Raw genomic sequence first — 26,790 nt, forward strand, 5'->3', positions numbered from 1 at the left:
GCTGTACTCAGCTGCACAGTGTATTTTCCCATCCAAAACATACACAGGGGAGGCGTGATGCCACCCCCGGAAACAGAATAACCCCTTCTAGGGACTTCCTTCTTAGCGGAGACTGGTCTCCATCTGTTCCCCACAACTCTATGACCCACAGTGAATGTGGCCCTGAGGGAAGCTTGTTCAGACTCCAATGGGTAGTCAGGGGATGATCTGTCCACAACGGCTGGGCGTCCAATTTGTCCTGCTTCTCAGAGCTGCATGTTGGGTAGAGGAGTAAATGGAATACAAGAACAGGCTTGCATGACTGTGTTTATTTGAACCACCAGATCTGCTCCAATAAAGAGCTCTCCAGACCCTGCCTCACCTTACAGGGAAGGGCTTAGAGTCAGGGAAGAGGGACCTGTTGCTCCTGTCCCTGAAAAAGGAAGTCAAGATGGAGCCAGGGCTTCCTGGTGCCCATTCAGACTCCTCCCACTGCTTGTCCCTGTGGAGGACGTAGGATGGACCGCCCCATCTCAGGCTGGGGTGGGGGGGAATCGCTCACAGTCACCCCCTGAACAGCCCCCAACTGAGGGTGGGGGACCTGGCCCTGGACACCTCATGTCTCTGGGCCGGGAAGCCACGATCCCTCATCCATCAGGCCTGTTGCTGCTCTCCACCCCGGTGGGGGACGGACGTTCGTGCTCCCTCGCCGTCCACTGGGGACCCAGGAGGTCCCCTGCGTGACATTCCTCTCCTTGGCCTCAGGCCAGCAGGCGGCTGTACTCTGCCAAAGCAGAGGACTTTTTCACCCCATCCCAGATCCGGGCAGCATAGTGGAACCTGTGAGAGGAGGTCAACAGTCGGGGCTGCCTGGCCGGGGCTCCCCGAGCCCAGCACAATCCTGGACAGGTGGGGAAACTGAGACCCCTTTTCTGACCTGAGATGTGACTCTGAACCTCTTGGAGCCCAATCTCCTCAACAGGGATACAGGGAGGATCCTGACAGTGATGGGAGGTGGCCCCACTTTTCTTAGCTCACCCAGGTTAAACGAAGCTGAAGGTTCCAGGGCTTGGACTAAGACCTCAAGTCTCCACCACCTAAACTTCTCCCACTGCTGGCTTTGTGGGTAAGGGTTCAGTTTCCACCTCCCTCCAGAGTCTTACGACACGGAAAACACCTAACAGCAGCTGCACAACCCACAATCTTCCCCCTCTCCCCTCTGGGTCCTGGTTTAGACCAACGGCAGGAGCAGAGCTGGGATGCAAAGCTCTGCCCCATCTCTGCCCTACAAGCCCCGAGGGGCTTCCTGCTGCTTTGTCTGCACTCCTGACCCCTTCCAGGCACAGCCAACTGCAGATGTGGGAGCCAAGGTAGAGAGGCTGCACCCAGTCAAGCTATTTAGCTTTCCAATTTTTCTCTTTGAAGTAAGATGAGGGAGACCTGGACTCATATGCTGAGGGCTCTGGACAAAGAAGTCATGTAAAGTAGGGGCCACAGAGGTAGGGCAGGGCCAAGCGAAAGCAGGGAGAGAAAGCCACAGGCAGGAACCAAGGCAAATGCAGAAGTGTGGACAATGAGACCCTGATGGCTTTCTGGTTCCCATCTCCTGAAGGGCCCTGTTTTCTGTGATCAGGTCCCTGGAATAAATCTTCCTTAAGCTAAATCCGGTCACTGGTCCTACTCCCAGCAATCAAATGACTCCTAGCCACAGATGTGTGGCCTTGCTATGTAACACTTTTCTCTGAGCCTAAATTTCCCCACCAGGAAAACTGGTGACAAGGACCTACATGATGCTGGCTGATGAGGAGGATTCAAAGTCACACGAAACAGCATGTTGCTGCGTGGGTGAGATGCTTACAAGACAGTAGCAATCATCACTGTTCCAGAAAAGGAACCTGAGATCTGGAGAGGAGGGGCTTCATGAGGTCATGCCGATCTAAGAGATGCCCCCTTCTCTCTACGCCAGGGTGAGGTGCCTCAAATTGACCCCCTCTGCAAAGAGCTCTTACCAGTTCTTCTCGGTGAGGATTGTGTGTGACAGCTGTGGCCGGGCCATGGACATCACTTGGCTCCGCAGCTTGCTTACCAAGGACTGGAAACTGGGGTGGCCGCGATACCCAGGCAGCAGGGAGAAGAGTGGGCTGGAACTAGGCCCTGGAAAGTTGGGGCAGGGAGGGTAAGAGGGATAGACTGCCAGGGTCTTTCTCCCAGGTAACAGCATCCTGGGCTTCAACGAGCACCTGAGAGGTGAGCCCCGGCCGAGCTCTTCCTGTACTTTCATGACTCTGAAACACACTCCTCATAAAGGGTCCATGCACCCCGGGAACGAACCAGGGTCTTCTCTCAGACCAGGCAGGCTCCACACTGCTCCCAAATCAGGGCAACCCATGTTGCCTCCTAGACCAGGGGGTGCTGGGTCTCTCTCCGATTAGCACAGGACTTGTCTCTCCATGAACCCGTTGAGGGTAACTGTACCTGCTCTTGGTGGGTTTTCACTCTCTGCTTCACTGTCCATGAAGGGTACCAGGAATAAGTTGACCTCAGAGTCCAGGAAGTCAGGTGGAAGCCCCGGGAAGACATTGCATTGTAACATGGACAGAGTCCCTGGAGGAGAAAATGCTTCAGCCTTCAGGTACCATGTTGTGGGTTTTGGGGGGTGGGAATCGTTGACAGTCAAGGCAGGATCAGGAGGCTAGTCTGGGGGTAGAGACTGACCCACAGGGCTGGATCAGGAAATCAGGAGGCTGTTGACTAGCTTGGGGGGTGATCTGGGAACCCTCACCCTTGTAACGCAGGTGGGAGTGGGCCATGAGCTGGTCGATCATCAGATGCATCTGCCGCAGCTTCCGAGGACAGAAGTCCTCTCGGCGAGCTTTGTTCTGCAAGAAGACTGAGGGTGGGAAGAGACGGGCCCTGTGAGGCAGACAAGGCTTCGCTTCATGGACTCCCCTTTCTCACCCCAAAGACCTGCTATTACCCCTGAGTTCAGATCACTGTGTAAATATTTATGTAACTTCACTTCACTTCAGCACCAGGCTCTGGTTAGGGCAATGCTGGGGACCCAGAGGTGAGTCAGATCTGGTTTCTGCCCCTAGTCTCTTTGAGGCCCTAGCAAGGGATCATAAAATGAGCTGGGTCTTTGCAGAACAGTGGAGCGGAGAAAGCATGAAACAGGCAAAGGAACGACATGTGCAAAGGCTGGAGGAGGGAGAACAGGTGGATGGGGTCACTCAGATGAACCCAATCTAATATTCATTTCCTGAGCTGGGAGATTCCACGGACCCAGATATAGGCAGACCTGGGGCCTGTCCCATTCCCATCACAGAGCCAGATACAGGCTCAGGGGGTCATGCCCTCAACTGTCAGGGTGGACCAGGGCAGTGGGAACTTGGGAGGAAGGAGCAGCTAATCCTTTTTGACTTCACTCCTCACAACTCTCAAAAGTGCTCCACCCAGAACTCCACTCCTTCCCTGTCTCTCCCCACCTCTCCAGCATGCTCCTGACCTTCAGCCCCTCATTCTTCCTCCTGCCCACCGCTCCAGCCCCCAGAAAGCCTCTCACCCAGGTGGGGGTAGTACTCGGTGCCTTCATCGGAGCCTGATGAGCTGCTGGACTCGTGGCTGGGGGATGGGGTGGAGGGCTTCACCATCTCTGCTGTCTGCAGGAACCTTGGGGTTTGGGGTGAGTGGCTGTTGCTCTTGCACTTGCACCCCAGGTCCCACAGCCTGGGACAGGGGCTTCCTTTGAGATTATGATGAAAGCTACAGCCATGCTCAGAAAAATACCATAAACACACTATGTTTCTCACAATTTCAGAGAATTCAGAGATAATCCTCTTGGATACCAATCCATGGACTTACATCAACTGTATAAATTCTTTGAGTTTACCCTATTTTTTTTTTTTAAAGATCATTTTTTAGAGCAGTTTTAGGTTCACAGCAAAACTGAGCAGAAAGCAGGTAGAATTCCCACACACCCCCTGCACATGCACAGCCTCCCTGACTATCAACATCTCCAACCTGAATGGTTCATTTGTCAAGACTCGCAAAGCTGCATTGACACATCATTATCACCCAAAATCCCTGTTTACATCAGGGATCACTCTTGGTGCTGTACATTCTACAGGTTTGGACAAATGTATAAGGGTGTGTGTCTGCCATTATAGCATCACAAAGAGTAGTTTCACTGCCCTAAAAATCCTCTGTACTCTCCCTATTCATCCCTCCCTCCCTCCAACCCCTAATCTTTTCACTGTCTCCATAGTTCTGCCTTATCCAGACTGTCTGTATAGCTGGAATTACAAGTATATAGCGTTTTCAGATTGGTTTCACTTAGTCTGCATCTAATGATCCTCTATGTCTTTTCATGGTTAGACAGCTCATTTCTTTTTAGTGCTGAACAGTATTCCATTGTCTAGATGTGCCACTGATTATTTATCCATTCAATTTACTGAAAGACATCTTGGTTGTTTCCAAGTTTTGGCAATTATGGATACAGCTGCTATAAATATCTGTGTGGCTGGGCATGGTGGCTCACACCTGTCATCTCAGCACTTTGGGGGGCTGAGGCGGGCAGACCACCTGAAGTCAGGAGTTCGAGACCAGCCTGGCCAACATCATGAAACCGTGTCTCTACTAAAAATACAAAAATTAGCCAGGCATGGTGACACACACCTGTAGTCCCAGCTACTTGGGAGGCTGAGGCAGAAGTGCTTGAACCTGGGAGGCAGAGGTTGCAGTGAGCCAAGATTGTGCCACTGTACTCCAGCCTGGGTGACAGAGCAAGACTCCCTCTAAAAAAAAAAAAAAAAAAAAAAAAAATGTGTGTAGGTTTTTGAGTGGATATAAATTTTCAGTTTGTTATTTTAAAATAATTGTTTCAAATAGGTAAGAGTACACAAACCTGTTTTCTAAGGTAAAGGATATTGGGATCTGCTAAAATACAGGGACATTCTCCTCACACACAAACACATCTACAATCTCAAGGGGCTCCCCTACTCTGAGAAGCCCACCTGTAGAAAAGAGCTTAAAAACAAGGCTCTGCCATGTGCCAGCCTGAGCCAATACCCCCGCCAGAACGTAAACTCCCCAAGGAGTTTTATCTCTTTTATCTGTTTTGCTCACACCTGTGCCCCTAGTGCCCAGAACAGTGCCTGGCACACCTAGATGTGAATGAATCCCAGATGGTGGTAGGAATGGGGGTTTCAGAATGAAATCACAGCTTAACCGCATTAGATCTGGTCAGAACAACCAACTCCCCAGCAGGCCTTTTTTGCTGTTGGCCAGACTCTCAGCTCATCCCCGTCACCAGGGTTACTAATACGAACACTAAGTTCTCTTTATCAACCACTTACTATGTAACAAGGACTACGCTGAATGCTTTAAATTCCTTAACTCACTGAATCTGCACAGCGTAATTCTGCTGATGAGGAACTGAGGAGGGAAGAGACACATGCCCAGTAAGAGCTAGGATTCGAAGGCACTGCCTAGCTCTGAAGGAATCTGCTTCCTAATTTTATCTCTCCGCTCCCTACAAGCTCCTGTCTCTTCCTTCTGCCTGGTCCCTGTGCCCAAAGTTGCTCCCCCCAACACCACCCAGTGGTCTCCTGGGGCCTGAAGCCAGGAAGAGCCTTTGTGGCCACAGGTTCTGAGCCAGTCTCTTCTGGGGGCATTTCTGGAACCTGTGGTTGCTTCAGTCAGGACTCCTGCCAGGTCCTGCCTCCCTTTCTTTTCCTGCCTGCCTGAATACCAACAGGATGGCACACAAACCCGAAGGACATGAACAGCAAAACTCTATAGACCAGACAAGCCAGCTCCTCATGCTACTTATTCAGCAAATTTGTAGTAAATATCTACTGTGTGCCAGGCACTGTGTGAGGTGCTGGGGACCTTGCCCTCCTGGGGCTTACATTTGAATGGGGAACAAAGATCACGAGGAAAGCTATAGTATCCTATTAAGGAGAGGTAAATGCAATGAAGGAAAACACAGAAGGCAGGGAGAGTAACAGGGGATGCTGTGTTAGATGGTCAGGGAAGGCCTGAAGTTGACTCGAATGGCACGAGGGAGAGTCTGAGATCTGCGGTAAGGGTATTTCCCACTGAGGGAGGCGGAGTGCAGAGGTCCTGGGCTGCAGGAAGAACAGCCACAAGGCTCTGTGGCTTTAATAAAGGGAGTGAGGCCGGGCGCGGTGGCTCACACCTGTAATCCCAGCACTTTGGGAGGCCGAGGCGGGCAGATTACCTGAGGTCAGGAGTTCAAAAGCAGCCTAGCCAACTAGGCTAGGCTGCAAAAATTAGCTGGGCGTGGTAGTGGGTACCTGTAATCCCAGCTACACTGGAGGCTGAGGCAGGAGAATAGCTTGAACCCAGGAGACAGACGTTGCAGTGAGCCGAGATCGTGCCACTGCACTCTAGTCTGGGTGACAGAGCGAGACTCCGTCTCAATAAATAAATAAATAAATACACAAACAAAAAAATAAATAAATAAAAATAAAGGGAGTGAGGGGAGGCAGTGAGAGAAGTCAGCAAGGTGACCCGAGGGCGCAGGACTTTGTAAGCCACACACAGGCAGACTTTAGATTTATTCTGGTAGATATGTAAAGTCATTGGAGGGGTATGTGTGTGCGCACCGTGCTTTGAGGTTAGATGGTGGTGATTTGCTCCAACTTAAATTTTAAAAGGGTCCCTCTGGCTGCTGTCCCTTGAGGCAGTGGCTCAGTCTCTGGGCCTTTGTCTCCTGTCTCGTTCCTCCTCTCCACCCCCCAACCCCTCAGCTCCTCACCTGTAGAGACTGAGGTCTGTGAACCAGTCCTGGACGACAATCACCACGTGGCAGACCGTGAAAAGGAAGGCAGCAATCTGGAGTGACTGAGGGTGGGCAGGAAGGAAGGGAGGTGAGGACCTCTTTTGCCTGGACTAATCAGGAGTCCCTGATCCCAGGACTCAGCTCAGGAGGCAGCAGGGCAAGGAGCCTTCAAGCAGCTACTGTGTGCCCAGCACTGTGATGGCACTTCTCTCACAGGCCATCCCTAACTCAGGAAAGGTGGGAATTATCACCCTCATTTTACACAGGCAGATGCTGAGGCTTCAAAGGGGTTGGGGTGGGAAATGACTTGCCTGAGGGGCAGAGCCAGGAGTTGAGCCGGTTCTGACTCTCAGTGCAGTCCTCTTCCTACAGCCCTTGGGGCAGCCAGGGCTCTTATGAAGCAGAAACTAAGTGGACCACCCATACCCAGCTCTTCAGATCCTAGGAGGACGGGGGTGGGGATGTAAAACCTCAGTCCTGGGCCTGGCTTGGCTCCCTCACCTGCATCTCAACGTAAGTGTGGGGAAGGTTGTACTCTGGAGGCAGTTTGCGGTCATTATTGATGAGATGGTCTAGGATAGAAGGGCTCAGGATGGGCTGCAGCAAGGAAGAGAACAGAACGTCAGGGAAAGGGCTGCTCACAGACACCCAAGTTTCACATGCTCAAGGCAAATACATCGCCTATCTCAGGACAAAACAAGGTCAGAAACAAAGGCAGGCAATTTCTAATTAGAACAGTAAGGAGAAGCTTAAGAAAAATAACTCAAAGCTGATACACTTTTCCAACTCCTTTACAAATCACTGCTGCTCTCAAGCGCCTCATGCCCAAAAAGAAATCGCTTTCTGCTAATGAATTTTTAATGTTTACTCGAATGAGTCATGTCCCTTCAAGACTCATTTTGTTGTCAGTTGTTTCAGACCCTTTCAAAACTTTGCTAAGATACTTAGGTGAAAAAAAAATGATTAGAGTGAAAACTGGTGAGAATTTAAAAAACTGCATCAGTATGTACAAGAATCAGTGGTGAGCTCACCAGACTTTTTTTTTTCTTAAAGGAACATTCAATCAAAAAACTTTAAGAGCTAAATTAAATTGGCCTGATAGTCTACTGGCTTCTTGCTGCAGTGAAATTCTTTTAGAAAGGGGCTTTCACAACTGCTCGCTTTCTCGAACACCAAACACTGAGACGTGCTCTATTCTGTCTTGTTTTGTTAACTTCTGTCCTCCTCTTCACAGGTCTCTGACTCAGACCACAGCTGGTCTGGTTTGTCTCCAGGTCTCTATGGCCCCTGCACACAAGGCTCACATCACATTTGTAGATTTTCCACTCTGTGTCATCAATGCCACAGTGATCAGAACTCTGTTCCACCAACTATGAGTGCCAACTAAGGGCCAGGCCCTGTGCCCCAGCTCTCAGCCCCAGAGCCAGGGCTCTGCCCTGAAGAGCTTCAGGCAGGTAGGGACTGGGAATAGACATGGTGGCAAATCACATGCTGTGGTGGGAGATGCATATGGACAACAGTGGAAGGGGAGGGCTTCTGAGAGGAGGCCACACCCCAGTGGAATCTTGAGGAAGGCGGCGGCATCAGCCAGGCAAAAACGCAAGGTGAGAGACTATTGTACTGATAATGGTATTAATCACTAAGAGTGTTTAGCACCTGACTCCTCTTGGGTGCTGTCATTGGGACTTTACTTGCATCAATGCACTGAAACCTCACAAACCTCCTATGAGGTAGGCAATATTGTTTTTCCCACTTAAGAGAACTGAGGAATGAAAATAAATAGCTTGACAAGGTCACACAATTCGTTGGTAGTTTCAGGTAAAAACAGGATATGCAAAGTTCAGAGAAGAGAGAGATCAGTGTGTGCATGCTTGGGGTTTGGGGGCTCCTCCAGAGGCGAGGATAGGCAGTCTGAGGGAGTCACGCCATACCTTCCGAATGCCAGCTTAAGGAATCTGGACTTTGCCTGAGAACAGAGGAGAAGCCGAGGAAAACTGCCAGGTAAACGCACGACCAGTCAGTTCTAACGACAGTGACGAGCCTGAGCACTAATCTTGTGCCAGGTCCTGGCCAAGCCCTTTGCCTGGACTGTTCCACTGAATCCTTGAAACTCCTAAGAGGCTGAGTACAGTTATCATCCCTACTTATAAAGAGCTGTGGTTTAAAGGAGTTTAAAACTTAAAGTCACCCAGCTGGTAAGAATTAACAGGCAGGACCAGAACATATATTCTCCAGAGCCCACACTTTTCAGCACTATACTAGAAGATCCTTTATGCTACTGTGTAGAAGGCGAATGAGACGGGGGCAAAACTGACAACACACTAAGGGCCAAGAAAAGACACAACTTGCCCCAGGGCACCCAGCATGTCCATGGCTTGACTGGAAGCACACGGAATCCACGCAGGGTTCTGGCTTAATCGCATTCCAGGAAGAGGCTCAATGCAGGATGTGGCAGGGTGGGGCAAAGGCAGGCGGGGCTGGCACCTGGGTGTCCAGGAAAACAATCCGTTCTTGGGTAATAAAGAAGTCGATGCCACTGGTCTGGTTGCCCCCTCGTTCCTTCATTTCAGCGCTCTGGGCCCGGAAAACATAAGCCCTGTGGAGAGGAGCAGGCAGGGGTGCGTGAGCGCTCTGGTGCTCAGCCTTGGAGGCATCCGAAGTGTGACCCTGTGAGCTGGGCATGTGAGCCGAGGTACCCGGCCTGTTCCCTAAGCTTCCCATCTGCGGCCATGTCAGGGCGCGGGAGGCAGGGGCAGTGCACGTTTTGAAGCACACTTCACTCCCACCCATAATGAGATCCATTAGTTCAAGTGATGAAGCCAGTACACTGAGGTGTTGAAAGGCAGAGACTCTGCCAGTCTGCCAGGATTCAGATCCCAGCTCTCCCTCGTCCTGGCTGTGTGGCTTTAGATACATTCCTTAACCTTTTTCCGTCCGTTTCCTCATCTGTAAATGGGGATAACTACATGATCAAAACTCTGTGTATTACTGTGAGGTCGGTATATGTAAAGCCCTTAGAATGGTGCCTGATATATAGTGATACATACTTTTAGCTGTTAATTACCAAATAAACCTGCTAGATCCCAGGCACTGGAGAGAGAGCATTGAGTGCCCTCCACTCCCACAGTGAGGGAGTTTTGGTCTTGTTCCCAGCATCTTCCCCTGTCAGGTGAGTCTCCATCACTTCTACGTGTGCTGGGTGCTGGAAATACGAGCGCAAAGAAGGAAGAGCTGGGGCCAGGCGCGGTGGCTCACGCCTGTAATCCCAACACTTTGGGAGGCCAAGGCGGGTGGATCACGAGGTCAGGAGATCGAGACCATCCTGGCTAACATGGTGAAACCCTGTCTCTATTAAAATACAAAAAACTAGCCGGGCGAGGTGGCGGGCGCCTGTAGTCCCAGCTACTCGGGAGGCTGAGGCAGAAGAATGGCGTGAACCCGGGAGGTGGAGCTTGCAGTGAGCTGAGATCGCGCCACTGCACTCCAGCCTGGGCGACAGAGCAAGACTCTGTCTCAAAAAAAAAAAAAAATAAAAAAAAATAAACAGAAGGCAGAGGCAGAGCTGGGCCTTGCCCTAAACCACTAAGTTCAACTTGGTGACTCTGTTACTTGGGCAAAGTGATTTTACCTTTTGAAATCTGTAAAATCAGGGTAATAGTACCTACCTCTCAAAGGGTAATTTCTATCTCCCCCCAAGACATATAATCTGTTGTCTGACACAGAGCAGGCATTCTTCCACTTTACAAACACTATACGGAAAACCTCTTATTTGCCAGATACCAGAATATAGCAGTGAACAAAAAAGACTAAGTTGGCTTCTGTGGAGCTTCTGGTCTACTTTACAAATTACCAGAAATCAGTAACTGTGGGTGTTAGAAAGAAGAGGCGTGCAGTGCTCCAAGTGCAGATCATTTAGTTGCTGGAGCCAGGAAGGGCTGCCCTGGAGAGGGAAATGACAATGCTGAGGCTGAGAAAGAAGGAGCTAATTGGCGTTGGGTGGGGGATGGATGCAGAAGGTAGGTGGTTTGTTGTACCAGGACTCAAAGACCAGCATGGCAAGAGCAGAAAGATGGTGTGTGTGGGAGGGGAGGGAACAAGAGGCTACAGACCCTTGTGGGGCGTGGTATGGCTTTGGCCTATGAGCCTAGAGAAGGTGCTGGAGAGATCTAAGTAGAGCAGTGACAGGATCCGATTGTGGTTTGAAAGGTCCCCCTTGCTGCTATGTGGCGAGGATCGGAGGGCGGAAAAAGTGGAGATATGCTTACAAGGCCCAGTGCCACGGTGCCTCCCTCTGCCTCTCTGGCCTTATCTCCTACCCCTCCCCTTCCAAGGCTGCCATGCTCTTCTGCACATACTCTGGGCAAGCTCCCACTCAGAGGCATTGACTGTGCCAGTCCCTCTCATTGGAATGTTCCTCCAAGCATGCTTTTTCTCAAACATTCCCCTTAGGAAGGCCTTCCCTCACCATCCTATTTAAAACTATAAACTAGTCTGGGAAACACAGCAAGACCTCATCTCTACCAAAAAATTTAAAAAATTATTAACGGCGTGGTGGCTCACGTCTGTAATCTCAGGGCTTTGGGAGGCCAAGGTGGGAGGATCACTTGAGGTCAGGAGTTCGAGACCAGCCTGGCCAACATGGTGAAACTCTGTCTCTATTAAAAACACAAAAATTAGCCGGATGCAGTAGTGCACACCTGTAATCCCAGCTACTCGGGAGGCTGAGGCAGAACTGCTTGAACCTGGGAGATGGAGGTTTCAGTGAGCCAAGACTGAGCCACTGCACTCCAGCCTGGGTGACACAGCAACACTTGTCTCAAAAATAAAAAATAAATAAATTAGCCAGGCATGGTGGTACACAAATGTAGTTCCAGCTACTCAGAAGGCTGAGGTGAAAGGATCACGTGAGCCCAGTCTGGGCAACACGGTAAGATCCTGTCTCTACAAAAAATTAAAAAATTAGTTGGGCATGGTGGTGCATACCTGTGGTCCCAGCTACTCATATGGTCGAGGTGGGAGGATGGCTTGGGCCCAGGAGTTGAAGGCTGCAGTGAAGCCACGATCACGCCACTACACTCCAGCCTGGGTGACAGAGCAAGACCCTCATCTCTTAAAGAATAGTGATAATTTTTAAAACCTGTAACCTAGGCCCAACATCACCTCCCTATAACCCTTTCCCATTTTGTTATATTCTAATGTGCCAAATAGTGTGTTTATTTTGTTTACTATCTCCCCTATTAAAACATAAGCCCCATGAGGGCAGATTTTTTCCAGTTTTGTATACCGTTGTATCCCCAGCACCTAGAACAGTGCCTGGCACATAGTAAGCAATTAATACAGTACTTGTCAAACTGAATTAAATCACACAGACCAGATAGAAAACTCTTGGCATCCTCCGTGTAAGATATTAATGGCTTGGACTAAGGAGGTGGGAGTGAAGGAGGGAAGAAACACATGAATTAGAAAAAGAATTAGGAGGAAGGCCAGGCGTGGTCACTCACACCTGTAATCCCAACACTTTGGGAGGCCGAGGTGGGCAGATCACCTGTCAGGAGTTCGAGACCAGCCTGGTAAACATGGCAAAACCCCATCTCTACTAAGAACATAAAAATTAGCCGGGCATGGTAGTTGCAGCTACTCAGGAGGCTGAGGCACATGAATCAGTTGAACCCAGGAGATGGAGATTGTGTTAAGACGAAATTGTGCCACTGCGCTCCACCCTGGGTGACAGAGCGAGACTGTCTCCAAAAAAAAAAAAAAAAGAGAGAGAGAGAGAGAATTAGGAGGCCAAACCTAGACCTGATGAAAAGAGTTGATACTAAAGTCTACCACACCACAGGCTGACGTGGCTCAAAAAGACAAGCCGGGCGACAGGATTCTCTCTACCTCAGGAATCTGAACTGAGAGCCATGGGGAAAATCAGCTAGTTGGGGTGAAAAGCTGAAATGGAAAGAATGTTATCTAAGATCTGGAGCTGTTCCAAAGTGGAGCCAAACTGAGTCATGAGTGAGCAGAGAACAGCAAGGAGAGAGGCAGAGAAACCTCATAGCTCCAGCTCTATGGGATGTGTATTCGCACAACAGTGGTCTTCACCTTTTCTAGACCTCTATCAGCCCACTCTGAGATCTGGTGCAAACTAGGGACCTTTTCCCTAGAAGAAAACTCTGACTGCAAATGTGTGTAAAATTCTGCATATGGCTAGGGGTGGTGGCTCACACCTGTAATCCCAGCACTTTAAGAGGACAAAGCGAGAGGATTGCTTGAGTCCAAGAGTTTGAGACCAGTCTGGGCAACACAGGAAGATGCCATCTCTACCAAAAAAGTTAAAAACTAGCTGGTGTGGGGGCATGCCTCTGTAGTCCCAGCTACTTGGGAGGCTGAAGTGGGAAGATCACTTGAGCCTGAGAGGTAGAGGATGCAGTGAGCTATGATCATGCCATTGCACTTGAGCCTGGGTGAAAGAACAGGACCCTGTCTCAAAAATAAATAAATGAAATTCTGCATATCCTGTTAAGGGGTTAATGGACTCACCGCTCATCCATGGAGGCCAGGGTAGTATCGCCTGCTTTACAAAAAACAGATCCCTGTATTTTTAGGTAACTTCAATGTGTCTGTGTTCTTTACCACCCCAGTGGCTACCATCCATTCTCATTCCCCATTTTGATTCTTCCTTAATGAGATGTTTATCCCCTCCATTCCCAAATTCCTACCTTTTTCCCTTTCCTTCTCTGCCCCCAGTTTTGGGACCTGTTTCTTAAGCTCTCCCCTCCCCAAAACCTGCTCCTGTGCCCTTATGCTTTATCTTCATAATCACATTCCATCCTCACTCAAGAATGTTGTTCAGGCCAGAGAATCCTCATGTCTGATCCTCCCCAGCCTAGAGAAGCAGAGCCATTTTGCCAAGGTGACACAGTAGGACTGAGGCTGGTACAGAAACCACTCTCTGTCTCCAGATCTCTTTCCCCTATTTCTCAGATCGTATCAGCTACCATCCTGTGAGTACTTGCTCTGTGCCAGGTATTCATTAACTTTTGCCTTCTTGATCTTACTTTATCCTCCAAAAATCTACCTGGACAGGGGATACTGCAAATGAAGTCACCTGCCCAAGGTCAACCAGTTATGGAGCACGGCTGAGCCTGAGGTGGGCCCAAATCCAAAACCTTAACAACTACATCATCCCACTTCCTGTCTACGGCCTGTACCATTTCCTGGGGCCAGGCAAGAAGGGAGGGAGGGCGGGAGGGAGGAAAAGGATTGGATGCCTTGGAGCTACACAGATTTAGTCCAGCCCATTATCATCCTCATCTCATGAAGACACTGAGGCCTAGGGAAGAAAAGCAACTTTCCAAAGTCCTTTGGTAACACCACTTACAACACCGGAGCCTACCTTGACCCAACCCCTGGTGGGTGCCCACCTCCCTCCTGCACCCTACCTGATAGCCCCTCACCTCTGGTCCTCCTCTGGAGTGTTGGCTGACAACAACGACATCACCATGGACTTGCCTGTCCCCTGGAGCCCCAGGACACCAACCACCAACACATCAGTCTGATCCAACAGGTACTGTGGGAAAATACAGAAATAAGACTCTGACAAGTCTGTCAGTTGCTGGAGCTGGAATCAGAGGGGAACTCCAGAGACCCTTGTGGCTCCCCCATCTGCCTTATCATATAGGAAGAGAAACTCCTATGGTCGCAACCCCTTCAGCTAGGCATAGGGCCTCTGTTCCGTGTCATGGTAGGATTATGTCAAATGTTCTAGACACAAAGAACAGTGTCTGTGAGAACTCTGAAGTAGAAAAGAGCCTAGCATGGTCAAGAAGCTAAAAGGAAGTCAGCGTGGCTGGACACAGCGGGAAAAAGGGAAATCTGATCTTAGAGAAGTGAAAGTGAGTTGGCCGGGCGCGGTGGCTCAAGCCTGTAATCCCAGCACTTTGGGAGGCCGAGATGGGCGGATCACAAGGTCAGGAGATCGACATCATCCTGGCGAACATGGTGAAACCCCGTCTCTACTAAAAAATACAAAAAACTAGCCTGGCGAGTGGCGGGCGCCTGTAGTCCCAGCTACTCGGGAGGCTGAGGCAGGAGAATGGCGTAAACCCGGGAGGTGGAGCTTGCAGTGAGCTGAGATCCGGCCACTGCACTCCAGCCTGGGCGACAGAGCGAGACTTCGTCTCAAAAAAAAAAAGAAAGTGAGTCACAGGAACAGAAGGGCAGGTTGGAGAAGATAGGACTTGGTGACTGAGGGCTACTGGCACAGATTCCTGGGAAACCTGGGAAAGCACATAAAAGGGAGTGGTGTGCAAACAGGAGCCACCCAGGCTCTCGTCTGTGTGTTTTTTTGTTTTGTTTTACATTCATATGCTGTTGTCTGTGGGATTTAAGAGCCCCTCTGGAAATTACTGAGACCAACCCTGGGCCACCAGCTCTGCTGACTTTCACCACCAGGGGGTGTAAGAGACACTCCTTAAGGAAAAAGCTAAGGCCTGAACTGTGGCTGCTGCTCTTTAGAATTACCTTAAAATTTTTTTTGTTTTTCAAAAGCGAATCCTACAAGCCAGGTGTGCTGGCCCATGCCTATAATCCCAGCACTTTAGGAGGCCAAGGCAAGAGGATTGCTTGAGGCCAGGAGTTCAAGACCAGCCTGGCCAACATGGTGAAACCCCGTCTCTACCAAAAATACAAAAACTGGCTGGGTGCAGTGGCTCACACCTATAATCCCAGCACTTTGGGAGGCCAAGGCGGGAGGATCACCTGAGGTTGTGAGTTCGAGACCAGCCTGACCAATATGGAGAAACCCCATCTCTACTAAAAATACAAAATTAGTTGGGTGTGGTGGTACATGCCTGTAATCCCAGCTACTCGGGATGCTGAGGCAGGAGAATTGCTTGAACCCGGGAGGCAGAGGTTGCAGTGAGCTGAGATCGTGCCACTGCACTGCAGCCTGGGCAACAAGAGTGAAATTCTGTCTCAAAAAAACAAAAAAAAAAATACAACTATCTGTATGTGGTGTCGCACACTTGTGGTCCCAGCTATCTGGGAGGCTGAGGCTGGAGAACTGCTTGAACCTGGGAGGTGGAGATTGCAGTGAGCCGAGATGGTGCCACTGCACTCCTGCCTAGGCAACAGAGCGAGACTGTCTCCTAAATAAATAAAGCAAACACTGGGCCCAATCAGAATTTAATGTGTTTTAACACATTAAAGCTGAATATCTAGGGATGCCCTGTTCAATCAGTAGGCACTGATCATACATGGCTGTTTAAATAAGATTAAACAACATTAAAAATTATTTGGTTGTACTAGCCACATTTCAAGTGCTCTAAAGCCACATCTGGGGATAGTGGCTACCATACCGGACGGACAGTTCAAATATATATGATCTTCATCACTGCAGAAAGTTTTCCTTAATAGCGCTGAAGGGTAGGGCTTGGCTCTTTGTTTTGTTTTTTGAAAGCTCCCCAGTTAATTCCAATGTGAGAGTGGACATAGAAGTGGCAGGGGCAAGGCAATAAATGGACTTGAGCTAATAAGTCCAGGCTGCTGGGTAGGAGAAGTGACACCTCTGGGAGAATCTGAGCAGGTGTGTGACAGGTCTAGGGGAGAAAAAGCAGAAGAGGGGATACAAAGTCTGGGAGACTGGAGGTATGTATGATGATCTAGGAATGTGAGATCTGAACTTGAGCAGGGGGTGCTGGGATGCATGGGGGGGCACTTCGGGGGAGTGACATTCAAAACGGTTAACACTGAGACAGCGTGGGTTTCTTGTTCTTTTTTTTTTTGACACAGGGTCTCACCCTTGTTGTCAAGGTTGAAGTGCAATTTCATGATCACAGCTCATTGCAGCCTTGACCTCCTAGACTCAAGTGATCCTCTTACCTCAGCCTCCTGAGTAGCCTGGATGCCTGCCACCATGCCTGGTTAATTTTTATATTTTTGGTAGAAATGGAGTATTCCTATGTTGCCCAGGCTGGTCTTGAACTCCTAGGCTCAGGCGATTCTCCCACCTTGGCCTCCCAAAGTGCTGGGATTATAGGCATGAGCCACAGCAAGGGTTTCAACCAAATAAGAAGGGTACTGGGGCAGGGTCGAAGAGACTCCCCTGCTGTGGATGGCACAGGAGATCCCAGGGGTCCTGGGGTGGTAGGGACAGTACCTCTTTACCAATCAGTACCAAAGCAGTTCGGTATTTTACCAACTAGCAAGCACAGCTGAGCTAGCTGAAATTCAGCTCTGGTGAGGTGAGAATGTTCTGATTCCACCCCGTCGCACTGCTGTAAGTTGCCTGAAAGCTCTCCAGTCTGGTGTTGCCTACCAAGAGGTGGAGGAAGGGGTGGAGGATCAGAGGATGCAGGACGTGTGGAAGCTCAGGCAAGGAGGGGCCCGTCAGTACCTCAATGGCACTATCACACCAATTCATCTGGTCATCCACCAACTTGATGCTGTGCTTCATGCGCTCTGGGGGCAGCAGTTTGGCCTGGCCCACGACAGCTGGAGATTGGAGAAAGCAGGAGATAGAGAATGCAGTGAGGGTCTGTGAGGAGACGCCAGTTCCCAACCCAGTCCTGCCCGGCCCCAACTCACGGTCCATGGCTGCTGGGGCGGCAGTCCCCATGCCCCGGTTCTGGATCTGGTACACAGGCTGTGTGGGTCTCTGCCCCTCCTTTTCCCCCTTGGGTGGCGCAGGGGCTGCAGGGGGTGGTGGGGCGGTGCCCTCAGGGGTAGAGGCACCTGTCACAGCCACAGGCCCCTTCCCCTCCTCCCGTGGCTTCATGAGGACGATGGGCTTCTCCAGAGGGGCTGGAGCAGGTGGGGCAGCAGGGGCTGTTGGAGGTGGTGGCTGCTTTGACTACAGAGGTAAAAAAGTTTCCGTCAATGGGGGCAATCCCTTCCTTAATGGCTCCCCTCCTCCCTCCTTCTCTGCTCACCCGCTCTGCTGGAGGTTTTGAGAGGATGATGGGGGTTTTCTGCATGACGGAAGTGCTTATCTCTTCGCTGGCATCCTGTGGTGAGGGAGGGCAGTTACTCAGGAATGGCTCACTGGCTCTCCTGGACATTTCAGATCTTTATGTGCCATGAACTATTCTAAATGCTGAAATACATTAACTACCTTGATCCTACCAACAGCCCTGTGAGATAGATACTATTATTACCCCCACTTTACAGAGGAAGAAAATGAAGCCCAGAAAGGTTAAGCAGATTGCCCAAAGTCACAAAGCCCAGGCAGCCTGGCTGCAGAACCAAATCCTCAAGCATTCTGCTCAGCTGCCTCTGCAAGGCAACAAGCCCAGGTGGGAAGGAACTAGGAGCTAGACAGGTCTAGGTGCAAACCTGGTCCCGCCTCGTGTTGGCTGTGTGAACTTGAATAAGGAGCCAGCCTCACCATCTTCACTTATGCCTCATTTTCCCATCTGTGAGTGGGTACGGGAATTCCTTCCTCACAGGATTATGATGAGGATGAAAGGAGACAGAACTCCTCAAGCGCCTGGCGTGGCACCTGACACATGGCAGGTGCTCATATGTGAGAGCTGCTGGTGGCACTTGCTATCCTGATCACCTCTGCCCTCAGCCCCGCTCCTGCTCTAGCAAAGCTGGCAGGCTGATCCCAAGCCTTGACCTCTTCGTGTCTCCCCGACTCACCCTCAGTCTGCTGAAGAGGGGAGAAATCTGAGTCTCAGTCCCGTTCTTTCTCTGGTTCCTTGAGGAACCTCAGGACAGTCTTGACCTCTCACTGCTTCTGTTTCTTCACCAACAGACTGAGGACACTTACTTAAATCCTGCTCACTTCACTGGCTTACGGTGAAGAACAAACAAAAAGATGATGTGAAAGTGCTTCAAAAAGACGTTTCAAGGGAAAAACTACAGGAGGAGAGGCTGTGGACTTCCAGGAGGCTAGGAAGGGGGAGATTATATAGGCTGAGTATCCCTTATCTGAGATGCCTGGGACCAGAAGTGCTCTGGATTTGGGATTTTTTGAACTTTGGAATATTTGCATATTTACTGGTTGAACACCCCAAATCCATCTGCTGCAAGGCTCCAATAAACATTTCCCTTAAATGTCATGTTGGTGCTCAAAACGTTTTGAATTTTGGAGCACTTCAGATATTCACTCTGTACCTGGAATGAGCACTGTGAGGGTGGAGAAGACACACAGATATACCCAGGTGGCGGAGTGTAAAGCACTGGTGCCTGACTAGCACAGACGAAGCAGGGGAGAGGCGAGGGAGGCATTCAGGATGAGGCCCAGTGGGCTGTCACTGATATGGGAGAAAAAAATGGGAAGAGGAAAAATGGCAGAAAGATGCTGAGGTCAGCAGGGGACACAGAGGATGAGAAGCCCATGGGTGTGACAGGAGGCTGCCAGGGCTCAGTAGCATATTTAGAGACAAAGATGAGATTTAGGAGTTGCTTGTTCAGGGGTTAAATCTGAAGGTATGGAGCGATAACATTCCCCAGGAGGGCATCATGTGGAAGGAAGAGAGACGACGCGTTCTCATTTACGCTGTGGCCCAAGAGAAGGAGCAAGTAAGAGCCCAGCTCACTGTGAATAAACTATTCTTCATGTTTGTACAGTTTTATAGCTCAGAAGCTGGCCTCAATTGTTACCTACTTCCACCCTACCAGACATGTCTGAGGTGGACAGGGCCCTAGAGAAAAAAGCCCAGGGGGCAGGTTCGGGCAGTGAGTCACCTAAGTACAGGAGGGGAGTGAGGCAGGGTCTGGGCACAAGCCGATCCCTCCTGATTCCCAGCCTAGGGCGCTCTCTACAGCACGCAGAGTCATGCCATATGTGAGACTAAGCTGGACCTGGATCTGAGTCCTGGACCCAAAGTTTATTGACTCTCATTATGGAAAAGTCCCTTCACCTCTGGGGCTCATTTTCCTCATTAGTGAAAATCAGATCTATTATAGAATCTACTTCATGGGGTAGCTGTAAGGGTTCAGGAAGACCCAAAGGATGTAAAGGACTTTGCACAGTGCAAGCACAGTATAGGCTGCTCAGTAAAAAGAAACAGAAACAGTTATTGTTATTATGACATGACTCTTTAAAACGAGCTATGAAACCTCTCAGCTCAAACTCTCCAATGCCAATTTCACGCAGTGAAATATAAAGTTCTTTCCAAGGCCTACTAGGTCCTACCTGATCTGGCCCCAATTAACTGACTTCATCTCCTCTCTCCCTCCTTCCTCACCCATTGCAGCCATCCTGACCTCCTCTGGCTACTCCTTGAACACGCCAGATATGGGCCACCTCAGGGCCTTTGCGCTTGCTGTTCTGTCTAGAATGCTCTTCATCTCAGATGTTGGCATGGCTTATTCCCTCATGTCCTTAAAGCCTCTGCTAAAAAGTCACCTCTTCAGAGAGACTTTTTCTGACCATGTTATCTAAAACAGTCTCCTTTATCACTCTCCACCCTCTTTCTCCATGAGGGCGGTAGGTTTTCTTTACAGATATATCCCTGGCATCTGGATTAGTGCCTGGCACATGGCAGGTGCTCAATAATCATTTGTGGAACCAAATAGATACATGAATGCCTCTCCTGGGTCCAGACACTCACCCGTCTCTCTCTTTCCCATGGTGCAATGTAGTCCCTCTCCCGACCACCAGGCCCAGAGAGATTCTGGGGGCCACCAGAGCCAGGCTCCTTCCACCGTCGCCGCCGCTCTATCCCATAGAGTCCAGGCTGACTGTGTCCAGACTCAGACATGGTCACCTACGGAGGGAATGAGGGGATTTCAGGATGAAAGAGTCTCTTCCTACTCTACTTGGCATACCCTAGACTATACAAAGTCTCTTCCTTTTTTTTGGAGATGGAGTCTCTCTGTCGCTCAGGTCGGAGTATAGTGGCCTGATCTTGGCTCACTGCAACCTCTGCCTCCCGGGTTCAAGTGATTCTTCTGTCTCAGCCTCCCCAAGTAGCTGGAATTACAGGCACCCACCACCATGCCTGGCTAATTTTTGTATTTTTAGTAGAGATGGGGTTTCACCATGTTGGCCAGGCTGGTCTCGAACTCCTGACCTCAGGTGATGCACCTACCTTGGCCTCCCAAAGTGCTGGGATTACAGACGTGAGCCACTGTGCCCAACCAAGGCTCTTCCTTTCTTCTTTTTTTTTTGAGACGGAGTTTCGCTCTTGTCGCCCAGGCTGGTGTGCAATGGTGCAGTCTCAGCTCACTGAGCCTCCGCCTCACAGATTCAAGCAATTCTCCTGCCTCAGTCTTCTGAGTAGCTGGGATTACAGGTGCCTGCCACCGCACCCGACTAATTTTTTTTGTATTTTTAGTAGAGATAGGGTTTCACCATGTTGGCCAGGCTGGTCTCGAACTCCTGACCTCAGGCAATCCACCCATCTCAGCCTCCCAAAGCAATGGAATTACAGGTGTGAACCACCGTGCCCGGCCAAGGCCCTTCCTTTCAACAGAGCTCGGGCCTGTGGTAGCAACTGCAAGCTGGCTCCTAACATGCACTCCTGACTTCTTCCAAAAAAGTAAAACCCTCAGTTCTGAGCTAGGTACATGGATGGCTATCCGGAACAAACTTCTCATCCTTGTTTGCAGTTAGGTGTGGCCATGTGAGTAAGTACTTTCTGGCTATAGTATGACACTAGAAGTGTGGCTTGGCAGCTTCCAGAAACTTCCCTTCACAGACTCTGGCACATGCCTTTTGCCCCTTCCTCCCAGTGACAGGAATGTGGGTGTGGAGGTTGGAGCTCAAGCAGCTATCCTGGGCTGTAAGGCAACTTAATGGAAGGTACAATAAAACAAGACACAAAGTTGGGGGTTCCACGTTACCCCTGAATTGCCTACTTCAAGAGGCAGCGAAAAACAAATACACACCTATCTCTTACTTGCAGCCAAAACTATTCCCGACTATTAAAATGCTCCAGCATCAATAAACTCACAGGGGCAAGTTCACGTAAAAATAGGATATTCTCCTTAACAAAATGCAGCAAGGCATTTGCTTACAAACCAGCAATGTGATCCTCAGTCCAACAGCTACTCTTGATGATCCATTACTAGTGCATGTCATGGTGGGGCTCCAGCACTCAAGGGCCTGTTTTCACCTGGTACCCCACTACATTTCAGTGTCTGTCTGTCTTCCGTTCCTGACGGTCTGCCTTCCCTCCCACTGAATTTCATTTCAAGGTATCCCCCGTGTTTATTCTATTTGACATGTTATTTAATGTCTGGCTATCTATGCAACCCACTCTCCACCATTTTAGTATCTGTTTACAGGTCCTTAGAGAGTTTTCCAGCTGTTCACACATCATTCTAGGGTGGCCTTTGCTACTTAACTGTTTGTAGAACTCAATGGGGCTATCTGCTCAAGCTCAGAGGTCAGGCTGACAAAGTGTGGCCTAGAGGCCAAATCTGGTCTGCCTTCTGTTTTTGTAAGTAGAAAGTTTTATTGGAACATGGCCACATCCGTCAATTTACAAATTGTCTATGGCTGCCTTCTTGATGCAATGGCAAAGCTGAGTAGTTGAGACAGACAATACAGTCTGCAGGGCCTAAAATAATTACTCTCTGGCCTTAACAGAAAGTTTTACTGAATGGCCGAGTATGGTGGTTCACACCTTTGGGAGGCCGACACAGGAGGACTGCTTGAGCCCAGGAGTTCCAGATCAGCTTGGGCAACATAGCAAAATTCTGTCTCTATAAAACATTTTAAAAAGAAAAAAATAGCTGGGCATGGTGGCATGCACCTGTAGTCCTGGCTACCTGGGAAGCTGAGGTGGTGGGATTGCTCGAGCCTGGGAGGTCAAGGCTGCCATGATCGTGCTGCACCACTGCACTCTAGCCTGGGAAACAAAGCAAGACCCTGTCTCAAAAAAAAAAAAAAAGAAAGAAAAAAAGAAAAAGCAGAACCCTGTCTCAAAAAAAAAAAGTTTGCTGACCCTTGCTTAGCTTGGAAGTATCTGTTAAATCCCTCCATGAATCCTCCCCAGCCCAACCTCATAATGACATAAACAGGTCCCTCGGAGACTCTCCAGAACTGAAGGGTCTGTTTACAAGACAGAGTCATAATTTTGCTAGCCAGACAAGTGGCTTGTCTAGCTCCTCTCTTACTGTGCTACATGACCTCTCCCCCAGCCACAAGCCAGGTTGAAGACTGCTTTCCTAGACAGAGGAGGACAAGGGCCTGTTTACAGATGCTTAGGGAAAATGACTCATTCAATACCGAAATAACTGCTTACAGTCTCGGATGGAGATTCTCCCCAGCATCTGAAACTCCTCCCTCCCTTGCAATTAAGTGTCTTTACACATTATTCCGAAATCTACCCAGCGCTTAAGTACCTGTCTTCATGTCTCGATTGGGATTCCGCCCAGCCCTGAAGTTTCTGTTTACCCGCCTATGAGGATACCCTTTCCTGTGCAAAGTAAGCGCACCATGTGTGTGCTTTTCTTTTCTTTTTTTTTTTGAGACAGAGTCTTGCTCTTTTGCCCAGGCTGGAGGGCAGCAGCGTGATCTCAGCTCACTGCAGCCTCTGCCTCCTGGATTCAGGCAATTCTCCTGCCTTAGCCTCCCAAGTAGCTGGGATTACAGGCGTGTACCACCAGGCCCGGCTAAGTTTTGCATTTTCAGTAGAGACGGAGTTTCGCCATGTTGGCCAGGCTGGTCTCGAACTCCTGGCCTTAAGTGATTCGCCAGCCTCCGCCTCCCAAAGTGATGAGATTCCCCATGAGCCACAGCGCCTGGCCTCCCTGTGCCCTTTATTCCAGGAGCTTCCACAGTATCTGAATGTGGGGAGTTCCTTGGAACTTAAGAGCCCACCTAAGCCAGGTGTGGAGGTTACAGTGAGCCGAGATCGTGCCATCGCACTCCAGCCTGGGCGACAGAGCGAGACTCTGTCTCAAAAAAAAAAAAAAAAAGGCCCACCCCACATGCAAGCTGGGGACTTCCAATGCTGTTTCCGGGCTCCTTTGGGGGGATTTCCCCCAAACTTAGGAAAGCCGGTCTATTTAAGTGTCCACTGATAGACTTCTAGGGTGACTTCCCGAAAACTAACAATCGAATTTACATATTTTTGGTGTCTCCTCAGTGCTTAGGCATCGCTTCACACACTCCCTTCGGGCATCTCCCAGAACCTCAGTGACTATTCGCAAATATTTGGGGAGACTCTCCCGATTCCTGAGTACGTAAGCCCACTTCGTGGGACACTCCCCACCCCAGAACTGTAGTCAATTTGCACATTTTCCTAAGGACTCCCTAGGATTTAAACTCTCTATGGGGTTCTAGAGGGGGGCCTCCCCGGATTTAGGCATTGATTTACAAAGCTTCCCTCAGGGAACCCAACTCAAGTTTCTCTTTACGCGTTATTGGGGCGGCCTCCCCAGTACTTGACGGGCAGTTTGCAGGCTCTACTTGGATCTCGCAGAGCATTAGTTTCTTATTTACACGTTATTTCCGTCCCCCGCCCCCATTCCTGCCAACCCAGTAACGAAATGACCGGCCCCGGACCCCTACTCAGTGCCGCACCCCTGCCGGACATCCCAGCGACCTTTCAATAGCCAAGGCGAGGGCGGGGCCTGCCGGTGCGCGAGCCTCGCGCGGACTCGCGGCTCCCTTACCTAAGGCGGCTGCTGATTGGTTCTCGGGGCGCAGTGTGGGCTCTCCCGTGACGGGAGTCGGGTGGGGGCGGGGAGGCTCACCCCAACCACCCGCCTGTAAATGGCGTCTGGGGGCCAGGAACGTGGGAAAGAGAAAAAGTGGGCAACCCCCACTCCGAAACTGGCCTTGGCGTCCGGGTTGCGGCCCCTAAGGAAAGCTGGCCCGAAGAAGGAAGAGGAGGAGGAGGAGGTAATGCGGGGCTAAGCTGAGATCAGGTCCCTCAGGCTGCTGGTCCTGCGCATGCGCTGAGGGCTGGACGCTCGAGAACCGAACGCGCGCGCCGGGCGGAGCATGCGTGGATGGAAGCGGTCGACTTCAGCACGCATGCGGGTTCCGGAGGGGAAGGCGGGAGGACGCCGGGGCTCTGACTCAATGCGCGTGCGCGCGGTTGGAGCTTGAGGGTGGGGAGATGAGTAGGGAAATGGATACGCCGAGGAGCGGGAGGGGAACCTGGGGTTCGAGTTGTGCCTCTTCAGTGATGTTGGCGGGATGCGGTGGGGTGGGGCGACAGGGAGGAATTTCACTGTTCTGGGCTCAGTGCCAAGAACACATGAATGAATCAGACTTGGCATGCGTCCTGGAAGACACCCCAGCCTGTGGAGAGACTGCCAGGGCCTCAAATCACTTAGGAAAGGGCGCGGGTCCGGTTGGACCTTGAAGGACAGACAGGCGAGGGCACTCCAGGTGACAGCTAAGCAAAGGCGGTGAAGACCCCGGGGGAGAGGTCCAGACTCGCTTGGATTCAGGGTACCCCAGGGTGGGAGGTGAGGCAGCAGAGTGGGCAGATCAGACCCTGAAGGGTCTCCTGTGTCAGTTTTATCCTTAAGGCCTGGGAGATGCAGAATAGTCCGAGAGAGAACCATGTTTAAAACCCTCGAAGGCTGCGTTGGAGGAGGGAATCCGCTTCAGGTTCGAAAATTTAAACACCCGTGGGCGGAGTCTTGCTCGCGCGGAAGAGGAGCATTGGGCGAGGGGCGCGGCCTGGGAGCGCTTGCGCAGTCGGAAGGGCCAGCGGTTCCCCAGTGGGCAGAGTGGGTGAATGGGAAGGTTCTAGCTTCTTATTTGAATTTCTTTATTTTTATTTTATTTGTTTATTTAGAGACGGAGTCTCGCCCTGTCGCCCAGGCTGGAGTGCAGTGGCACGATCTCGGATCACTGCAACCTCCACCTCCCGAAATTCAAGCGATTCTCCTGCCTCAGCCTCCCAAGTAGCTGGGATTACAGGCGCCTGCCACCATGCCTGGCTAATTTTTTTGTATTTTTAGTAGAGACGGGGTTTTGCCATGTTGGCCAGGCTGGTCTGGAACTCCAGACTGCCCGCCTCAGCCTCCCAGAGTGCTAGGGTGACAGGCGTAAGCCAACGTGACTGGCCTAAAAAATGTTTTATAAAATTGTATTTGAACAGGTATTACATGTACATACACAATTCAAGCCTCTCTGGCTGTATACAATAAAAGCAAGTCTCCACCTCTGGTTCCCATTTTCCTTTTCTTTTTTTTTTTTTTTTTTTTGAGACGGAGTCTCGCTCTGCTGCCCAGGCTGGAGTGCAGTGGCCAGATCTCAGCTCACTGCAAGCTCTGCCTCCCAGGTTCACGCCATTCTCCTGCCTCAGCCTCCTGAGTAGCTGGGACTACAGGCGCCCGCCACCTCGCCCGGCTAGTTTTTTGTATTTTTTAGTAGAGACGGGGTTTCACCGTGTCAGCCAGGATGGTCTCGATCTTCTGACCTCGTGATCCGCCCGTCTCGGCCTCCCAAAGTGCTGGGATTACAGGCTTGAGCCACCGCGCCCGGCCCCATTTTCCTTTTCTAAAGCACTGGTTCCCGGTTTCTTTCTGGAGCTGCTGTTATATTAAAGCATTGGAGTTAAGAGCATGTGTTGAGTTCATATAAATAGCGGCTGACCTTGACCAAATGACTTAATGCTCTCTACTTCTACGTCCCTGTTTGTGAATTGGGTGTGGTATAACCTTACAGCATTGCCGCCAGCATTAAATGGGTGAGAGTGCGTAGAACAGTGCCTGTTGCCTAATAGCACTGTGTGTTGTCACTGTGTTTTATTTTGTGATCTACCATGATGATAGTTGTAGATTCTGAGCAGCCATCTCCCCTCCAGGCCTCATCCCTACTGTCATTGTCCCAGTACCAGTACCAGGTGGAGCCACCTCTCCAGGCTGCCACAGATAGAAACACCAGTCACCCAGACTGACTTGAGTCCACCGTTGATGGATTCTGGGGAGAGATTCTGGGTGTTTGACAAAGATACACATGACAGGCCATCTCTGTATTATGTCTATCGGTGTCCAATTTTACTTCTTTGGCTCAAGCCATATCTGAATTTCTCAACCCCAGATCACCCACGATTGCCAGTTTCACATCAGGACAACCCTCAGAGGTAGAA

The 26,790-nt window shown here is 50.4% G+C and overlaps 1 protein-coding gene across 1 annotated transcript; it reads right to left on the minus strand.

Annotated features, from left to right (window-relative positions):
- Nucleotides 1-288: 288 nt before the first annotated feature.
- On the minus strand, nt 289-24,866 carry SMG9 (SMG9 nonsense mediated mRNA decay factor). The gene is made up of 14 exons (XM_011997714.1): nt 24,353-24,866; nt 20,338-20,493; nt 17,707-17,781; nt 17,363-17,627; nt 17,172-17,269; nt 14,233-14,345; nt 9,269-9,380; nt 7,286-7,381; nt 6,761-6,846; nt 3,542-3,648; nt 2,762-2,869; nt 2,455-2,583; nt 1,989-2,133; nt 289-819 (listed from the first exon to the last, which is right to left on the minus strand). Exons 2-14 carry the CDS (start codon nt 20,485-20,487, stop codon nt 741-743), a joined length of 1,563 nt encoding a protein of 520 aa, XP_011853104.1. The 5' UTR covers nt 20,488-20,493; nt 24,353-24,866; the 3' UTR covers nt 289-740.
- Between the last annotated feature and the right edge of the window lie 1,924 nt (nt 24,867-26,790).

The sequence above is a fragment of the Mandrillus leucophaeus genome, unplaced genomic scaffold (assembly GCF_000951045.1).
Source record: "Mandrillus leucophaeus isolate KB7577 unplaced genomic scaffold, Mleu.le_1.0 Scaffold546, whole genome shotgun sequence".
Taxonomy (NCBI): Eukaryota; Metazoa; Chordata; class Mammalia; order Primates; family Cercopithecidae; genus Mandrillus; species Mandrillus leucophaeus.

Excerpts from the sequence above, each read along its gene's own strand:
- SMG9 (XM_011997714.1), bottom strand. The coding sequence starts at position 20,487 with ATGTCTGAGTCTGGACACAGTCAGCCTGGACTCTATGGGATAGAGCGG. Across the intron at positions 2,134-2,454 it reads TGAAAACCCACCAAGAGCAG|GGCCTAGTTCCAGCCCACTC; the intron begins GTACAGTTACCC and ends CCAACTTTCCAG. Across the intron at positions 820-1,988 it reads ATCCTCACCGAGAAGAACTG|GTTCCACTATGCTGCCCGGA; the intron begins GTAAGAGCTCTT and ends CTCCTCTCACAG.